A 16,353-nucleotide genomic window follows, 5' to 3' on the forward strand; every position below is an offset into this window, starting at 1 on the left:
AGCGATGCTGTCGCCTGCAATACTGCAAAACTGCAAGACTTTTCTTCAGACATATGTCGCCAACTCGAAGGCCACACGCCTCGTCCTCGGCCCTCCTAAGAGAGAGGTGGAAGAGAGGGACGTCAAATCAAGCAGGTCTCTCAATTCGTTGTGGAAGTCCACCATCGCCATAGCCGACGCCGAGATCTTCTTACCCATGAGAGAGAACCCGTGAGAGAGAACCCGGAGAACCGCTGGATGGTGTTGAAACGCCCCAAGTATCACTCCGGCTCAACCGATGATAAAAGGCCCAGTCGCCCACATCACGGAGGCGCCAACAAGATGGGACTCAGTACAGCACTCGTCCCCTGGCGTGAAGATATCGTCGGCAGGGAAATATTCCCCGTGTCCCCACACCACCTTCTAGCCCATCCCAAGTCGCGTTTTTCTCATAGCTGGCCTCTCCATGCTGGGAGGTGTTTATGCGTTTCGGGTTGGGGTCTCGGTGGAGTACGATAGCACCCTGTCATAGGTCCTACGGCACTTCGTGGTGAGCCATAACACCAACATCTTCGAGAGCAACTACCAGACGCAACGCGTGCACGAAGTCAAGCATTTTAGCGTCCGCATGGAGAGGGATCGGGATCGTGCGGAGGCTGAGGAACTGACGGCTTACAACGATGAGCAGCAGCGGGAGGACCAGTCGGATGAGGAGGAGGAGTGGAAAGACTTCGAGGATTCATGTGTAGTGTTTCCAAAACCCAAGAAAGGGGTCAATTGCGACTCAGAAGTTGAACAAACACACTGGCTTAATTTATTGACTAAACTGAGGAGTAGCAAATACCTATATATTCTATTGCATACCGAGCATCCACCGGCCGACTCAGAGGGCCGGTATACAAAGAGAGGTCGCTTCTCCGAGACCTACGGCCACCTGGCTGTTGCGTCGTTAGACGCGTCTCTACAATCACCGGCTTTGCCCACCAACAGCTCCATACCCGAAGCCCAGCACAACAGACCACCAGCAGTGACCTGGACTTCATACAAAACGTCATGCTTCCGCCTTGTCTGTCACACGCTGCTGCCTAGCCAGGTCGTGTCGCACCGCCTCACCGTCATTCTCTCGCCGCCATAAGATCCTCGCCTCATAAGATCCTTGCCTCATAAGATCGGAAACTCACCCGTTCGCACCATAGGGAGTCTGCCTATTCGAAGCAATCACAGCATAATATCACGTTCGCCATGTCCTCTTCTGGTGATATTATCAGCCTCTTCTTCCTGACCAAGTCCGCGACCAGGGCGGACTGCGATAATTTCGCCATGAGCACCTTTGGGGGGCCCGTAACGGTTGTCCAGCCATAGGGCAGGTTCAGCTACACCGTGTCGGCCCGCAACGACACGGTGATAATCCAGTTCCGAGAGCAAGACAGCCCCCTGCTGCTCACGGCCGTTACAGCGTTACTTTCCAGAGCGCACGGAGAACTGGTTCCATCCTTCAGTCGCGTTGGTACGTTGGGAGGGCAGCAGGAGAGTGGGCTCGAGGTGTACAAGATGAACAAGCTCCCTGGAGTCAATTACTCGTACATGGCCGAATCGCTGCCAAGTGACGAAAACACAATGATAAACTTTGTGGACAGCCTGGCAAGGTAGGTGCGACAAGACGCAGTATTGCCGGCTGGCCAGCTCCGTTCTTCCCTTCCCTGCCTTTTCTCAGACGCCGGTGTGATGACGATGAGCGGACGAGCTGACGAGCTGACCTGGCAACAGCTTCTTTGCTCAGGCCTGGACGCGAGGTCGACCAGATAATTTGACTTCCCAGGAACACGGCGATCTCGCGGCCACGTGTCAGGCTAGGCTCGATGCGCTTTCCGAATCTCTCCCTGGGCACTTGATACCAGTTGTTGCCCAGGTGCGCGAGAACATGGACGGACTCTTTTCTGGAAGCTACCCTATCGTCCTCACCCACGGCGACCTCAGCGAAATGAACATGCTCGTCGACCCGGATAGCGGCGCCTTGACAGGGGTTGTCGACTGGGCTGAGGCGAGCCTCCTACCCTTCGGCTTTTCCCTCTATGCGCTGGACAGCGTTCTCGGAGACATGTACCTGACTGGTTGGACATACCATGAAAACGCCGACCAGGCGAGGAGGCGCTTCTGGGATACCTTTTGCTCCATTGCACAGCCGTTGCACGCGGAACGTCAGCAAATGGAAGTGGCGAGGCTAGCCGGCATCCTCTTTCGGTACGGCACGCTGGTTAGTAGTGGGTTCCCGGGCATGCTGGGTATCAGGGGCGAGGACAATGGCTCCCTCGCGTTCCTCGAGGCGTTGATCTGATTAGGGTTGGGTGGAGTGAAACAGGATGACCGCGTTGCTGTACGATGGGCTATGTCTCTCAGAGACTGGCGGGAATGTTGCAAAACGGAGCAAGACGCCGCTGGCCTGCGGCTGGGTGCATACATTCAAGAAGCATCTTTCACTGTGGGAACCACAAATTGCAAATTGCAAGAAATGATCTCTCGACTGCCCTCCCTCTTACCCATTCAAGTGATGTGCATGTCGGTCTCATGGCCAGAATTCAGAATTCGGGATCACTCGGTGACGAGAGCGCCGTCGCGTTGCCTCGTAAGGGTGAGCAGTTCCCAGTCCCGGACGTGCAAAACACCTACCCCCACGACAGACTGGAATCCTTCGCCAGCTGCAGAGCTGCAGAGCTGCAGCACGGGCAGCTGGAGACGGCCGAGCAGTCGCGGCAGCGGCAGCAGCAGAAGGAGAGAGTAGAGGCGATAGATGAAATCAAATACTAGTAGTACTTAGTACTTTTGATGCATTTCTTATGTCTCCCCGCTGTAGGTGCTAAGCCAAGTACTAAGTAGGTAGTAGTACTACTAGTAGTAGCATCCGATGTGCTACTTTTTCTCGCCATGAGATGCATGATGCTTGTGCTTTTCATCCTCCGCCGCGTAATTGACCAGTCCCGGCGCCGCCGTTAGTCCTCCCGGCAAGGCCCCACTGAATTCTCCAAAGCAGCGCCGAAGCAAACATTATTCGTGCCATGCCCATTAGCCACGGACAATACCACGACAACAACACAAAACACCATGGCCTTGCAATTTGCCGGAAGGCACTGCGTCGTCGTCGGCGCCACAGGCGTCATTGGCTCGTCCATTGCAAAGGCCTTTGCCCAGCACGGCGCCGTCGTCTCGCTGCTCGGCCGCTCAGCCATCCAGGCTCGCCATAAGCTAGAACCGCAGCTTCGTCCGTATAGCCTACCCGAGACTGGCGATGGCACGGGAAACGCTGCTGCTGCTGCTGCTGCTGCTGCGGATGGCATTCCTTCGGCTCACCGGTTTATTCGTCTGGATGCTTCCAATAGGGAACAAATCAAGGCCTTGTTTGGCTCACGGACATTGCCGTCAAAGGTAAATACATTGATATCTATTTATAGTTTTGATAGACTGAAGAAAGCTATTTTTACTTTACTTTCATACACACGGCAAACTTTATGAGTTTCTCGTAAAATATGTACTTACTAAGATTGGAATCGTTAACTCATAAAAAATAGCCTCAAGACGACGCCTCCATTGGACCCATCGATATCCTCGTCAATTGCGCCGGCATCTCTCAGACCACCTTTTTGAAGCGAACTCCAGATGAGGAACTATCAAGTATTGTCGACACAAATCTACTTGCCACGATGCTCGTATGCAAGCACGCAAAAATGAGACCCCACGGTTAGTCTCTCTACATCCTTATCAGTGCTTCACATACCTCCTCAGCTAAACTAATCATTCCACTTTCCTCTCAGGCTGTATCATAAACGTCTCCAGCCTCATGGCAACAAAGGGGGGGCTTGGCGCTACAGCTTATGCCGCATCCAAGGCCGGCGTAGTTGGTAAGAGCGGATCATATTGCTACTATATCTCAAATTTTCTTGATATATATTTTTAACATTCATTGTTATTTTTTTACATTTCATCATGTGGTCGGAAGCTAATCTTCTTCTTCTCCTAGGCTTTACCCGTGCCCTGTGCCGTGAGATGGCGTCTCGATCTATCCGTGTAAATGCTCTGCTGCCCGGTTGGGTTAACAGCTCCATGTGGACTGGTCTGTATCTTCCTCCCAGCCGCTTTTTGCTCTTTCATGCTTCCTATAGTGTAATGCTCTCGTGGCTCATGTACCCAAGCTAATGTACATCTCATCATTAGATCTCAAGCCAGAACTCCAGCAGGCTTACCTCAAAGATACGCCTCTTAATAGAGTAGCGGATCCCGCAGAGGTTGCTGATGCCGCTCTGTTTCTGGCGTCCAACGGTTTCGCAAACAACTGCATCCTCAACCTAGACGGTGGGCTGAGTGCTGCTTGAAGACAGCGCAGCATGTGTGTCCGTAACTCTATCATCAGTCGTCGATGACGATGGCTCCGCCGGCGTCTTCCACGACGACTACTTCTTCATCTACCGAGCTAATCATCTTGGCCTTCTTGAAAGGGGGGCTTTCATCATCAGGAAGCGCCCTCTTAGTGCCCTTGGATTCCTCCACCACCATCGCATCATCTAGCGAATGCTTTCCATTTTGTTGGCCGTGGCCGTTGCCATTGGTCTCAACTGGCGGAGGTTTCTTTGGCTTGTGAGGAATCTCGGGACGCCCAGCGTGTACCGGGCGGAATGACTCTTTTTGGGTATCCAAGATCCTGCCATCGGTTAGCATCTTCCTGGCAAGAACAGACTTTCTGTTACTCGTTAAATTCATACCCGTCTTGAATATCAATCACCACATTGACGAGCGTATCTTCATCATCCTCATCAGTGATAGTGAGGAAACTGCCTCCTTTGATACCTGCAGAGATGTTAGTAGTTTTGATACAATGGATAAATGAGAAAGCTGATGCCGTACCAAGTTCTGTGAGCTTCTTCTCGAGATTATCTGTCTCATCAGGATCATATAACACGCCCACGTCATTGCTCACGGAAAACTCTTTATCTCTATAGCCGAACTGAGTCTTCACCAAACCCTCGACAATATCGTGCAGTGTTGCTCTACTTAGGTCGGCAACGATGCTGGTATAATAAATGCCACAGACAGGACAGTCGCGGTTGGGCTCTCGGTTTCTATCCGGAGCCAAAAGTCTTGCGTTGGCAAAGGGCGTCAAGAAGACTTCTTTGGCCTGCGCATATTCTCCTTTGAGCACTTTGTAGGACTGCAAAACACAGAGGCCTGCGACAATTGCATTTGTTGTAGCAATCGCCGGTATGATGTTGCCGGCCATCTGCTTGATATCGAAGCGAGATTTCAAATCAATGCCGAATATGGTGGAGCGAATATTTGCACTGGATGCTACAAAGTCCAGCGTATCTTCGTCATCCTTGTCAAAGGTAATGGTTGGGTCAGGCGACGCAGCACCCTTTGTCGCTTTCAGCTGAAGCAGTCGCTTGCTAAGCCGGTCGAGGCTGTCATTGAAGACAACAAGACTTTCTTCAAGGGTCCAGACCTTCTGTCCGTCTGCCAGTATGGCATCTTTGGACTCGACGCTCTGATTAGCTCGTGCAAGTACATCGTCGTACTTGAGCGCTTCAGGAGCGCGACGCGATTTCCACATGTCTTCAACAGAGCGCAAGCGTTCGATATCGGAATTGAAAACCTTGTCGAAGAGCAGTCTCGGAAACTCGGGTGTTCCAATTGCGTCTCTAATCTTCTTTAGTGCTTCTGATTCTTTCTTCAACTCCTCGATTTCCTGGGCTGGTAGTAATTAGTTAGCGTGGAATCCCATCTGGCAGCATAGACATTCTGAGTCCTACCATTATCCGCATCTGCTGAGTGATCGAAAGCTGATTCATCTTCGCTGACGCCAAATATTTCACTGAAAAGACGTTAGTAAAGAAGCATGACGAGGAAAAATGGGCGCCATATATAACAAGGTGCTTCTTACTTTAGCAGATAACTTTTGCCCCAAACTATGCAGTGGATTGGCTGGCTCGGTGTGCTTCGAATAGTACAGACAGGGAATGATTTGGGTGTCTCTTTGGGAGTGCAGTCGTAACAAGCAGTAATGCCCTTCTTGATGACTTGAACCTGGCCATTGAAACCAGTCGTTCCGCTCTCGATTAGCGGAACATCTGCCGCCAGACACATTTTGTTCACATGCCGTCTGGCGTCGAGGTTGTCTAGAGCATTGAAAACGATCTTGAAGTCGCGAAACCAAGGAACGCTGAACTCGGAGTCTTTGATATTGGCGTGATGCGCAACAATCTTGACGTTCGGATTGAATCTCTGTGCCGCCTCTTTGGCAACCTGCTCCATTAATTAGCATTGCGACAGCCAAGCAACATTGGCGCAACCTCGGTATCCAAACGCACCAATGCTTTTGATTTCTTGATATGTTCATGTCGGAAGAGGAACTGGCGATTGAGGTTGGACAGATCGATCGTGTCGAGGTCGACAATGTGAATCTCGCCGAAGCCGTTGAGCACGAGGTTTTTCAGAAGCTCGCAGCCGATGCCGCCAGCGCCCACCATGAGCACCCGCGCCTGCGATAGGGATTAGTATCTGAAAGATGCATCTGCGAAAAGCAAATAGAAACAACAAAGCCCATTAATTCGTAAGGGAAGAGGGAAATAGTTTGGAGCGAAGATAGAGATTGATCTTCAAGGCAGATCATGGTGCGATGCGGCTAAGAGCTCTCAGGATCGTCACCAAATAAACGTACATGCTTAACCGAGGAGTTTAAAGATGCGCCGAGCGACTGATGATTAAATCGATCGCGTGTAATCATTGGATTTCGCTGAGGGGGCGCAGGATGCGACGCGACAATTCTTTGCGGCTGATGAGATTCCTGGACAGCGGCAGCAGTAGCAGCGGTGGTTTGCACGCTGTCGCCAGCCGCATCCGCGGGAGCTTCGTTGGGAGCCTCCATCGCCGCTATCAAAGCGGGAGTTCAAGTGCAGCAATTCGAAGATGGTGGCGATGAAGATCGTTTGGAGATGCAATCTGGAGATGGAGTTTGAAGGTGATCGGTCGCAAGCGAGGAGAGATGGGCGTCGAATTGGTTGCGCCAACACGCCGTCGCTTTTCAGCTGCTGGTCTGGCGATGCTCGGCGCAGGCAGCTGCAGGGCGTTGAAGTACAGCGGACGAGGCAGTCGAAAAGCTGAGTTGCGACCAATTGCATGAGGTCAGAGGCCCCGGGGGAATAGAGCCGAGGGGTCCGTGCGCTGAGCAGCAACTGATAGGGAGCGCTAAGATAAGGAAGAGTGCGCTGAGCGGGAAGAGGTGCGACTGCGACTTGAGACAAGGTTGTGTGTGCCTGAACGGGACGGAGTTTTTTTCCTAGTCCTGAGACGTGCTTTGGTGGTACTATGTAGGTTTTTCTGTATGTAAATTGAATGGAAATAATTACAGAAAGTATGTATAGTTACGATCAAAGTCGAGGTTCAATTATGTAGTGAAACAGATGATATGCAAATGTCAGGGCTTTATAATAGCAAATTCCCATTTCCCAGCAGCAAGCCCTGATTAGGCCTTGATTCCAAGCACCAGTCCTCCACTCAGCGGGGTGCTATTCACAGCGTTGCACCCGCCTGTGAGAAACTCATTCAACACCTCTCGTTAAAGACATCTAAGTCGAATCAAACTAGGTCAAGTCCAAAATTACGACATCATCATTCACCGCACTCCCTTTTCTCTAAAATGTCCGACGACGAGGTGGATCTCGAACTCCTCGCCATTCTTCGGCAGCACCTCCAGGGCGTCTCCATCAAGGACGAAGAGCCCGAGACAGGAGTCCTCGCTGATGCTGAATATGTCTACGACCATGGAATCGACGTAGCCATTGATATGCGCTCAACAAAGCGTGCCGCAGAGACTATTTATGCCCAGATGCAAGAGAAGAGCTATTCTACTTCCACCTGGTCTTCACATGAGCTGCATCCCAAGGCCAAGGATGAAGCCACGGCCGCTTTCATCTTCACCATGGACCTGCTCAACTTTTCATTCTGGTCTGAGCTGCCTGATGACGAGAGATTTGCTATCGAGTACAAGGGGAAGAGATGGACGGGTTACTGGAGTCTTGTAGCGGCAATTCAGAGAGCGCTTGAAGAAGGTTAGTGACCATTTGATTATACTAGGTATTACAAAAGTAAGTTAACGGCTGACCATATTGCTCTGTAGATATCCCCATTACGGATCCTCACTACTGGCAAAATGAGGATGAATGTAACTTGGAATCCCTGAGACACGTCTTCAGATCCTGCACAGAAGAAGAAATGCCCCTGCTGCAAGAGCGGCTTAACTGCCTTAGAGAAAGTGGTAATGTGCTTTATACCGTATGTCAAAATTTCTAGAAAATCCATTTTCAAAATGAAGATATCTACTAACTCAAAACCAAAAGAAATACGAATGCTCCGTCGTTAATCTCATTTCCGCCGCCAAGGGCTCCGCGGCCCAGCTAGTCAATATCCTTGCCCGGGATTTTGACTGCTTCAGAGACGAGCATCCGTTCGAAGGCAGAAAAGCCCCTATCCGCATCATGAAACGTGCCCAAATCTTCGTTGCAGACATATGGGCCTGTTTTGAGGGTAAGTCATATGGCGAATTCCGCGATATCGACAAGATCACCATGTTTGCCGATTATCGTGTTCCGCAGATTCTGTCCACCTTGGGTGCCTTGTATATCGGTCCACAGATTGACGCTGCTATTCGCGATAAGAAGCTTATTGAAAGCGGGAGCCGGTGGGAGATACAGCTAAGAGGTAAGAGTTTGCATCACTCAAAGTATTCCTTAGACTCTGCTGACAAAGGTTGAAACAGCTTGCAGTATCTGGTGCGTTGAGTTGATACGGAGAGAGATCCAGAGTGCGCACCCAGATACTCATGTCAATGCTATTTTGATCGACTTTTTCCTTTACGATACAATGAAGGAAATGGAAGCAGCAGGAAAGGAGTCTATTCCTCACCACCGAACACGAAGCATCTGGTATTAATGTTGTATCTTGGCTGAAATAGGTGTTGATTGACAGCGCCTTGTATGAAATAAACCAACCGCGGGAAACCACGTCATAGAATTAACGTTTACGTATCCGTGTACATTTGCAAAGATAATACTAAGTACCTATCTACCTATAGTATTATGCAGCTATCATACCCGCCATAACTCATAACAATGAAAATATTAGAAACCAGCAAAGCACCATCGTGTCTTGCACCCAACGCCGCCACCCGACATTCGAAAATTAATACCTCCTTGTGCTTTCATCCTATGTAAACAGGGCTGTAGCATTCATTATCCGATCAATGTGGGCAGTCTCCACCTCGTCGTTGTTCCTGTTTTCCTCCTTAACAAGCACAGCCAAAACTTCAATCGGAGGATTCAGACCCAGTCGCTCAGCCCGCTGCCACCTCTTCAAGCGAGTCATTCCAATACAAGGCTTCAAAACAACGTGTTAACAGATGTCCCAATCCACATATATCATAACATTAAGACAGAGAAAAGGATAGAGACGTATATACTTACTCCGTATTGCGAGCTCACATCAAAGTATCTAAGTACTTTTTCGCCCAAATCAAGATCTTGCTGATGGACTCGAGGTGCCTTGCGCTGCTTCTCAATATCTTTCCAGTACGATTTGATCTGAGTATCAGTAATCTTTTCAGCTTTCAACTCAGCCTCCGATTTCTCTGGAACTTGTTCAATAATCTCTTCTACTTCCTCCTCTTTCTCCGGCTCAACAACCTCCGTTTCTTCTACAGCGACATTAACGGCTTCCTCCTCTTCTTTGCGAACTTCGTCTTTGGCCGCTGGCCGCTCGGGGATGGTAGTTCTGGCAATCATAGGCGCATCGACTACTGCCTTCTTCAAATCCTTGGGCACGGCCTTTGTGACCTTGCCCGAGAAGCTGATTGTTGATTGTCCCTTGGCAGGACCAGGGCGGCCCCGGGCGCTGGCCGCTGATCTTCTTGTTGTAGGCATTGCTGGGCAAAGATACCCTGTAGCGCTGTTTTCGTATGATATCGAATAGTTGAGTATGGCGCAGTAATTGTTCCGCTGAAATATAGGCCGAATAATTGGTTTGTAGGAGCCAATGCCTCTTGTTTATATGATGTAGATCGTTAAAGACTGGCCGTATAAATGAGATGCAGGAACACACGTAAATCAAGTGGAGTTACTGCTTGGCTGCCTGCTGAAAGATGGATGACGGCGAGGGATAATGACGCTAGAATGGCGCTAATGTTTGGCGGGGCAACGCGAGACTGGAGCGACGTCACGTGTTAGTGATGGCATCCATCCCAACTATCAATATGGGAGCTTTGCGTGAGGTTTTGTAGGATGTATGAGTTCGATTTCTTTTCTCTGCATAAGATATAATGCTAAGATTCTGTTCTAATTCCTGTCTTGCTGATGGTTATCTCAACTTCCCGTTGCCTCTCTGTAAAATGAAAGGCTCCTATTTGCGCCAGCAGTGCAGAACATTTCACTGCGCCCAGTCTTGGGCAGCCATCGGACGGCCCATAAAGCCTTGTCTGTCTCACTGTGCGTTGCAACACAAACGCCTCGCTCAATTGACCACACTTTCACCTTGCCATCCATCGAGCCGCTAAGGAGGTATTCCCCAGTATCACTCCAGTCGAGTGACGTGATCCATGATGAATGTCCCGTAAGATTGCCCACGTGTTCGCCGTGCTTTGTATCGTAAATGGCGATGATACCTGCATCACCCGCCGCGGCCACTCGAGTACCAGCAGGCGATATCGCTACTGCTCGGACGGGCTTTGCGAGACCTGTGGCTGCATGTTAGATGTAAAAAAACTCAAAGACGTCAAAGAAAAGGTGTAACGTACCGGACAGGGAGTATAGAATTCTCCCCGTATCATTGTTGAACACGTAGACAGAGCCATTCTGATGCCCGCTTGCCGTGAATTTCCCATCATTACTGAGATCCACGCACATGCCAAAGCTGCCGGAGCCTGCGCTGCCGGTTTCGTATTCCCTAATCTTGGCTCTGCTCCGATCTGCCACATCCCACACGTTGATCCGGCCATCGTTGGTGGTGCCCGCCAGATAGCCTCCGTCCTCGCTGAGAGCAATCGCCCATACTTCGCCCGGCTTCACCGTTGGGCCTGTGACCTCTCCGCCGTCGTTCCATTCGCCCGTCTCCTTGTTATACTCCCAAATCTTGACCTCGCCCCCAAAGCCCGCGCTGGCGGCGTAGAGGCCGTTGCGCGATGTGCAGATGTGGTGGCAGCCTAGTTTGTGGGCACCGGGGATGGACTGCTTCAGAGGGTAAGAAGGATCAGTGGTATCGTGTACATGAAGCGTTGAGGAGCCACTCGCTGAGAGCAGCGTCTTTGGTGATGCTGCCAGTGAGAATATGTCTGCAATGTGGGCTGCAAGCAATCTCTCATCAGCTGCATGGCCTTTGGTGAGTGGAAGAAAACTAACCGTCATCCACCGTATGGGTGGTTAAATATTGCTTGGACTGAATATTCGGTTAGGTGAGATTCTATGAAGTGAGTTTGATAGATTTGGCGAGGGCCTTACCATTGTCGCTTTGCTACAATGCTGTTGTTGCTTGGTGGTTGCTGTTCACAGCGCTGTCGTAGAAGCTTTGGGGCTTGTGAGCTGGTGGGGTTGAAAGTTCGCCGCAGCATCAAACGTCAGATGCAAGTCCTTAGACAGCTATGCGGGCTTCCCTCCATTCATATCCTACCAATTGATTACAACCAATCAATATTCATGACGATTACGAAGAAATTATTTTTACGTATAAAACAATTAGAAGGTCTGTCAACGAATTTTGTGCTGCACCCTGCGCAGGCCATTTGGCACATATTATTTCATATATTCGTAATTTTTTTTCAACATTTATGCTTGGAGTATTTTTTTTCTACCATCCATTCCTCTATCCTGATTTTCATATTGGTACATGATGAAACAAAGCATTGCTAAGTAAGGCAAATGCAAGCTGGTAGCTTGATCTGACCCGAGGTTGTAGTACACAGGCCTTTGATATAGGTGTGAGAGGGAATCCAGCCGCCATCAACCTGGGCTCTTAGAATGGACTGCTTGAAGGATAGTCCTGGCGCCATATCCTTTTCATTTCTAGAGGCAAAAAAGGTTAGTATTGTATCTCAAAGCTATCTGCTACCCGTGGCCATACCTTCAAGACAGTGCTGGCATAACCTGTGCGTCCTCTTGATCTCTCCGCAGCCGGGACACTTGCACAGATGGTTGACATCTTTCAAAGCCTTTCCAGCCATCTGCCTCGATCTCTTTTTTGAGTGAGAGACCTTGTTCTTGGGTACTGCCCGCAGGACCGATTCCCAAATGTCGCCCAGCAGGCCGGGAATGTTGATGGTGACGCCGGGAATTGCGATTGATAGTGAGGGAAGAAATTTCAGGGTATATGGCGTGGTATAGAATGTCGCCCAGCGAGAAGCGGCGAGGGAGAGAGGAGAGGCGAGGCGAGGGAGAAAAGCGGTTGCTGCCATTGTGACGGTTTGTTCTTGGATTCTATATCGTTGCGTGGTGGTGCGACTTGCGCAAAACGTTTGTGCCCACAGAGTCCCAGAAGCCAACTCCTCCAATGCAAGGCGCCCTGTGAACAAGTATTCCGATCGCAGTTTCGTATCGTCGACTCGGCTCGTTGTCTTGTCTGGTTACCGGCTCGATGCGAAGTTCAGTCTGTCGTGGCTCGTGATACGCACCTTATCAAAAATCGATCATCAAAATCTTGCCTCTAGCACCACATCCCGCCTAGCACCAAGCCAGGTACCCCAAAGAAACCAAGTACCCAAGTACCCAAGTACCGCCACAAATGCGGCTTCTCGCAACTGTGCCGGGCTAAACTGCCTTAGTGCCTCTGGCCAGGTATACGAGCCAATCACGAGCATCCACAGCACAGACAGGTCTGCAGCCAATTAGCAGCTCTCCATGCTACCCCTGGCACCTTCCATTCCCCCCTTTCTCGTGTCCTGGCCTGCTCCTGCCCCTACGCCGAAATTATTGCTTGCACTACCTGGCAAGGCAAGAACACGCCAACTGGCCCAGTAAGGAGCCACCGCCAGCCCGTCCAAAAAGTTCCCCTTCTCCAGGATCGCTGCCAGTGCCTCTCACAACCTCCAATTCCACCCATCAGGCTTCCGCTTTCTGAATTGCTGGCCCTCGCGTCTGCTGTCCTTCGTCTTCCACGCGTTTTCGCCCACGCCCACGCTCTTTCTTGGAATAGGGAAGAATTGCTTTGTCCTTACTCCTTAACAGCATCCTTCTCCTTCATTCGTTTCTCCCGGTCTCTCATAATCAGTCACGATGGCCACTCCATCCACAATCACCCCTAGCAGCCATGTTGGTTTCGACAGCATCACGTCGCAGATTGAGCGCAAGCTGTTGAAGCGCGGATTTCAGTTCAACGTTATTTGCGTTGGTAAGTGGCGCACGCTGTCGAAAACCGAATGGGAAACTAACTGGATTGACAGGCCAGACTGGCTTGGGCAAGTCGACGCTCATCAACACCATCTTCGCCTCGCACCTCATCGACTCCAAGGGTCGCCTGCAGCCTGACGAGCCCATTCGCCAAACCACCGAGATCCAGGGCGTCTCTCACCTCATTGAGGAGAATGGTGTCCGTCTGAGGCTCAACATCGTCGACACACCCGGCTACGGCGACCTTGTCAACAACGACCGCTGTTGGGATCCCATCGTCAAGTACATCAAGGACCAGCACTCCGCGTACCTGCGAAAGGAGCTTACCGCCCAGCGAGAGCGTTACATCCCCGACACCCGCATCCACGCCTGTCTGTTCTTCATCCAGCCTTCTGGTCACTCTCTCAAGCCCATTGATATTGTCGTCTTGAAGAAGCTGTCCGATGTTGTCAACGTTGTGCCTGTCATTGCCAAGGCCGATACCTTGACTGTTGAGGAGCGATTGGAGTTCAAGGAGCGAATCAAGGCTGAGTTTGCCTTCCACAACCTCAAGATGTTCCCGTACGATAACGAGGAGTTTGACGACGAGGAGCGAAACCTGAACCAGCAGATCAAGGTACGCATATAGTACACCATCGTCGCTAGTATCCAGAAATGTTTGACTGACATGCATATCTCTTTACAGAGCTTGGTTCCTTTTGCGGTTGTTGGCTCTGAGAGCAACATTATTGTTAATGGCAAGCAAGTCCGTGGTCGCCAGAACCGCTGGGGTGTCATCAACGTTGAGGACGAGAACCACTGCGAATTCGTCTACCTGCGAAACTTCTTGCTCCGAACCCACCTCCAGGACCTTATCGAGACCACCTCCCAGATCCACTACGAGACTTTCCGTGCTAAGCAGCTGCTTGCACTGAAGGAGAGCAGCGCACACGGTGGTGGCGCCGCCAGCAGACCGATCAGCCCTGCTGCTGATCGTGAGATGAGCCGAGGCTCCCAGCGAATGGGCATCAACGGATACTAAATGTTCGCTCGTGCTTGACGTTTGGCCAGTAGAGAGTGATGGCGTTCTCTAGATGGAACGACGACCAGCCAGTCTTACGATTATTTTCGTCGTGGGTGGTGTTATGCGCGGTAAAAAGCAGTGTATTTTCTATTTGGAGATGTGCGGACCGGATTTCTCTGCACTGCAACCCGACTCAATATTCGCTTTGTTTTCACTCAAGCAATGCAGAAAGACGAGAGCACTGGGAGTCGGAATGCTATTACAAGAGGACTGGGCGCGCTCTCACCAACCATGCGACGTTTTTAAGGGCAGCATGAATTCTGCTCACCGTGATACGCTCAGTGGTCCGAATTATCTCTTCTACGGTCTTTTAATACGCATTTATTTTGTTTTTAGTAGTACCATCGGAGCCTTCCTTGACCATTTTCTTACGTTTTAATCAGATCCCCATACCTGTACTTTCAATATACCTACAGTTAGTTGAGTTGTTAAGGAAGAGAGTGACAGAATGGAAAGAGAGAGAGAGTATGATATGTTGATTAATTTTGCATTTATCTCCTATATTAATATTTCTAAGCTTGACTCTATGTCGTGAATCGATTCGTGAACCTTTGCGTCTTGTGGCTATTCTAACAGCAATAGGAATGTTGCAAATGACGCTCTTATCTATACTGTATAGGAAAGAGACTTTTTGGTGGGTATTTGCCATGAAATCGTATCGTGCAGTTATTGATTTTACTCCTAAGACTTGTAAACAAACTCTTCCAACTTCTTGTATGACTCCTCGAGGTCATCGTTGACAATAATGATGTCATGAACGCCGGGTGTCTTTGAGAATTCGAGCTCCTTCTGGGCCTGAGACAGTCTCTCCTGGATGCTCTGCTCGGTCTCAGTGCCTCGGCCACGCAGGCGCTTTTCCAGGGTCTCAATTGAGGGCGGGGAAACGAAGATGTAGCGGGCCGAGATGCCGGAGTTTTTGATTTGCTTGACGCCCTATACACCCTATTAGTCTCTGAATCTGTTGGATCTCTTGCGCTTTTGGTGAATTAAGTCATTGCGGTTAGCATTTACCTCCATCTCAATGTCCAGCAGGACAACCTTGCCCTTAGCGGTCTGCTCCTCAATGGTCTTCTTGCTGGTGCCGTAGCGGTTGCGGCCGTACTTTGCGTGCTCGACGAAGCCATCCTTTGCAATGAGGTCCTCAAAGTCGTCCATGGTCACGTAGTGGTAGTGGACGCCGCGCTCCTCGCCAGGACGGGGGTCGCGGGTGGTGTGTGAGACGGACAGGGCGAAGGTGTCGGGGTGACGGTCGAAGAGCATGCCGTAGAGGGTTCCCTTGCCGACGCCAGAAGGACCGGAGACGACGATGGGGCGGGTGTCGGGGGGAGCTGGTTTGAGGACTCAAGTCAGTCTTTTGTTGGTGGGAGTGTTTGTTGGAGATATGCTTACGGGTAGCCATTGTGCTTAGTGGTCGGAATATGGAGGACCGGGGGATGAGTGGGCGAATTGTTGGTATGGCCGGGAGGCGGAGAGGCATATGAAGCTGTTGGTGGGAGATATTGAGAGATCGCGGGATCTGGACTATCACCTTGGTGTTCCCACTAGTGATAGCCACACTTCACCGTATGGACAAACTTTGGGGAGGGGTGGCAGAAAAAGGGTCCTGGATCTAAAAAAGGCAGGCGGTGAATGCGCCGATTGATGGACCAATCAGACGGCAGAATAGGTAGCATCAGTTACCCTGCAGAGCAAATAAGGTAGGTACTATGAAGCCACCCAGTCTTACTGCTTTGGGTTACAGAAGGTCAGCCCCTAAATTGGACGAAAGACGAACAGGGGGCATGGGGGACGCTCATTTTAAATGCCAATGTTGCCCCTGTGCTGCAGAAAAAAGCGAAATTCCGGGGAGGGGACGCTACACTAAAAGAGTCCATGAGGACCCTTATTACGAGTATAATAAAG

The 16,353-nt window shown here is 50.5% G+C and overlaps 9 protein-coding genes across 9 annotated transcripts; 5 read left to right on the forward strand and 4 right to left on the reverse strand.

The window, feature by feature from the left end:
- Positions 1-607: 607 nt before the first annotated feature.
- TGAM01_v201511 (hypothetical protein) lies at positions 608-1,114 on the forward strand (the record flags this gene model as incomplete). Its single annotated transcript, XM_018806398.2, has 1 exon — positions 608-1,114. The coding sequence occupies one exon, from the start codon at positions 608-610 to the stop codon at positions 1,112-1,114; it is 507 nt and encodes a 168-aa protein (XP_018660429.2).
- Positions 1,115-3,078: 1,964 nt separating this feature from the next.
- On the forward strand, positions 3,079-3,760 carry TGAM01_v201512 (hypothetical protein; the record flags this gene model as incomplete). The annotated part of the gene is made up of 3 exons (XM_018806396.1): positions 3,079-3,399; positions 3,543-3,680; positions 3,737-3,760. The coding sequence occupies 3 exons, from the start codon at positions 3,079-3,081 to the stop codon at positions 3,758-3,760; spliced, it is 483 nt and encodes a 160-aa protein (XP_018660427.1).
- Positions 3,761-3,957: 197 nt separating this feature from the next.
- Positions 3,958-4,343, forward strand: TGAM01_v201513 (hypothetical protein; the record flags this gene model as incomplete). The annotated part of the gene is made up of 2 exons (XM_018806395.1): positions 3,958-4,084; positions 4,186-4,343. The coding sequence occupies 2 exons, from the start codon at positions 3,958-3,960 to the stop codon at positions 4,341-4,343; spliced, it is 285 nt and encodes a 94-aa protein (XP_018660426.1).
- A 34-nt stretch (positions 4,344-4,377) lies between these two features.
- TGAM01_v201514 (ubiquitin-like 1-activating enzyme E1 B) lies at positions 4,378-6,889 on the reverse strand (the record flags this gene model as incomplete). The annotated part of the gene is made up of 7 exons (XM_024548781.1): positions 4,378-4,669; positions 4,731-4,815; positions 4,873-5,715; positions 5,775-5,836; positions 5,906-6,267; positions 6,333-6,503; positions 6,683-6,889. The coding sequence occupies 7 exons, from the start codon at positions 6,887-6,889 to the stop codon at positions 4,378-4,380; spliced, it is 2,022 nt and encodes a 673-aa protein (XP_024406392.1).
- A 771-nt stretch (positions 6,890-7,660) lies between these two features.
- Positions 7,661-8,952, forward strand: TGAM01_v201515 (hypothetical protein; the record flags this gene model as incomplete). The annotated part of the gene is made up of 4 exons (XM_018806393.1): positions 7,661-8,072; positions 8,141-8,295; positions 8,361-8,721; positions 8,780-8,952. 4 exons carry the CDS (start codon positions 7,661-7,663, stop codon positions 8,950-8,952), a joined length of 1,101 nt encoding a protein of 366 aa, XP_018660424.1.
- Positions 8,953-9,225: 273 nt separating this feature from the next.
- Positions 9,226-9,938, reverse strand: TGAM01_v201516 (DNA polymerase delta subunit 4; the record flags this gene model as incomplete). The annotated part of the gene is made up of 2 exons (XM_018806392.1): positions 9,226-9,360; positions 9,483-9,938. The coding sequence occupies 2 exons, from the start codon at positions 9,936-9,938 to the stop codon at positions 9,226-9,228; spliced, it is 591 nt and encodes a 196-aa protein (XP_018660423.1).
- A 438-nt stretch (positions 9,939-10,376) lies between these two features.
- TGAM01_v201517 (hypothetical protein) lies at positions 10,377-12,457 on the reverse strand (the record flags this gene model as incomplete). Its single annotated transcript, XM_024548782.1, has 3 exons — positions 10,377-10,747; positions 10,808-11,374; positions 12,127-12,457. 3 exons carry the CDS (start codon positions 12,455-12,457, stop codon positions 10,377-10,379), a joined length of 1,269 nt encoding a protein of 422 aa, XP_024406393.1.
- Positions 12,458-13,274: 817 nt separating this feature from the next.
- TGAM01_v201518 (septin) lies at positions 13,275-14,409 on the forward strand (the record flags this gene model as incomplete). Its single annotated transcript, XM_018806390.1, has 3 exons — positions 13,275-13,389; positions 13,442-14,004; positions 14,074-14,409. 3 exons carry the CDS (start codon positions 13,275-13,277, stop codon positions 14,407-14,409), a joined length of 1,014 nt encoding a protein of 337 aa, XP_018660421.1.
- Positions 14,410-15,132: 723 nt separating this feature from the next.
- On the reverse strand, positions 15,133-15,928 carry TGAM01_v201519 (guanylate kinase; the record flags this gene model as incomplete). The annotated part of the gene is made up of 3 exons (XM_018806389.2): positions 15,133-15,384; positions 15,463-15,779; positions 15,841-15,928. The coding sequence occupies 3 exons, from the start codon at positions 15,926-15,928 to the stop codon at positions 15,133-15,135; spliced, it is 657 nt and encodes a 218-aa protein (XP_018660420.2).
- Positions 15,929-16,353: the final 425 nt, after the last annotated feature.

Source organism: Trichoderma gamsii (genome assembly GCF_001481775.2).
Source record: "Trichoderma gamsii strain T6085 chromosome Unknown Scaffold_4.2, whole genome shotgun sequence".
NCBI classification, from domain to species: Eukaryota; Fungi; Ascomycota; class Sordariomycetes; order Hypocreales; family Hypocreaceae; genus Trichoderma; species Trichoderma gamsii.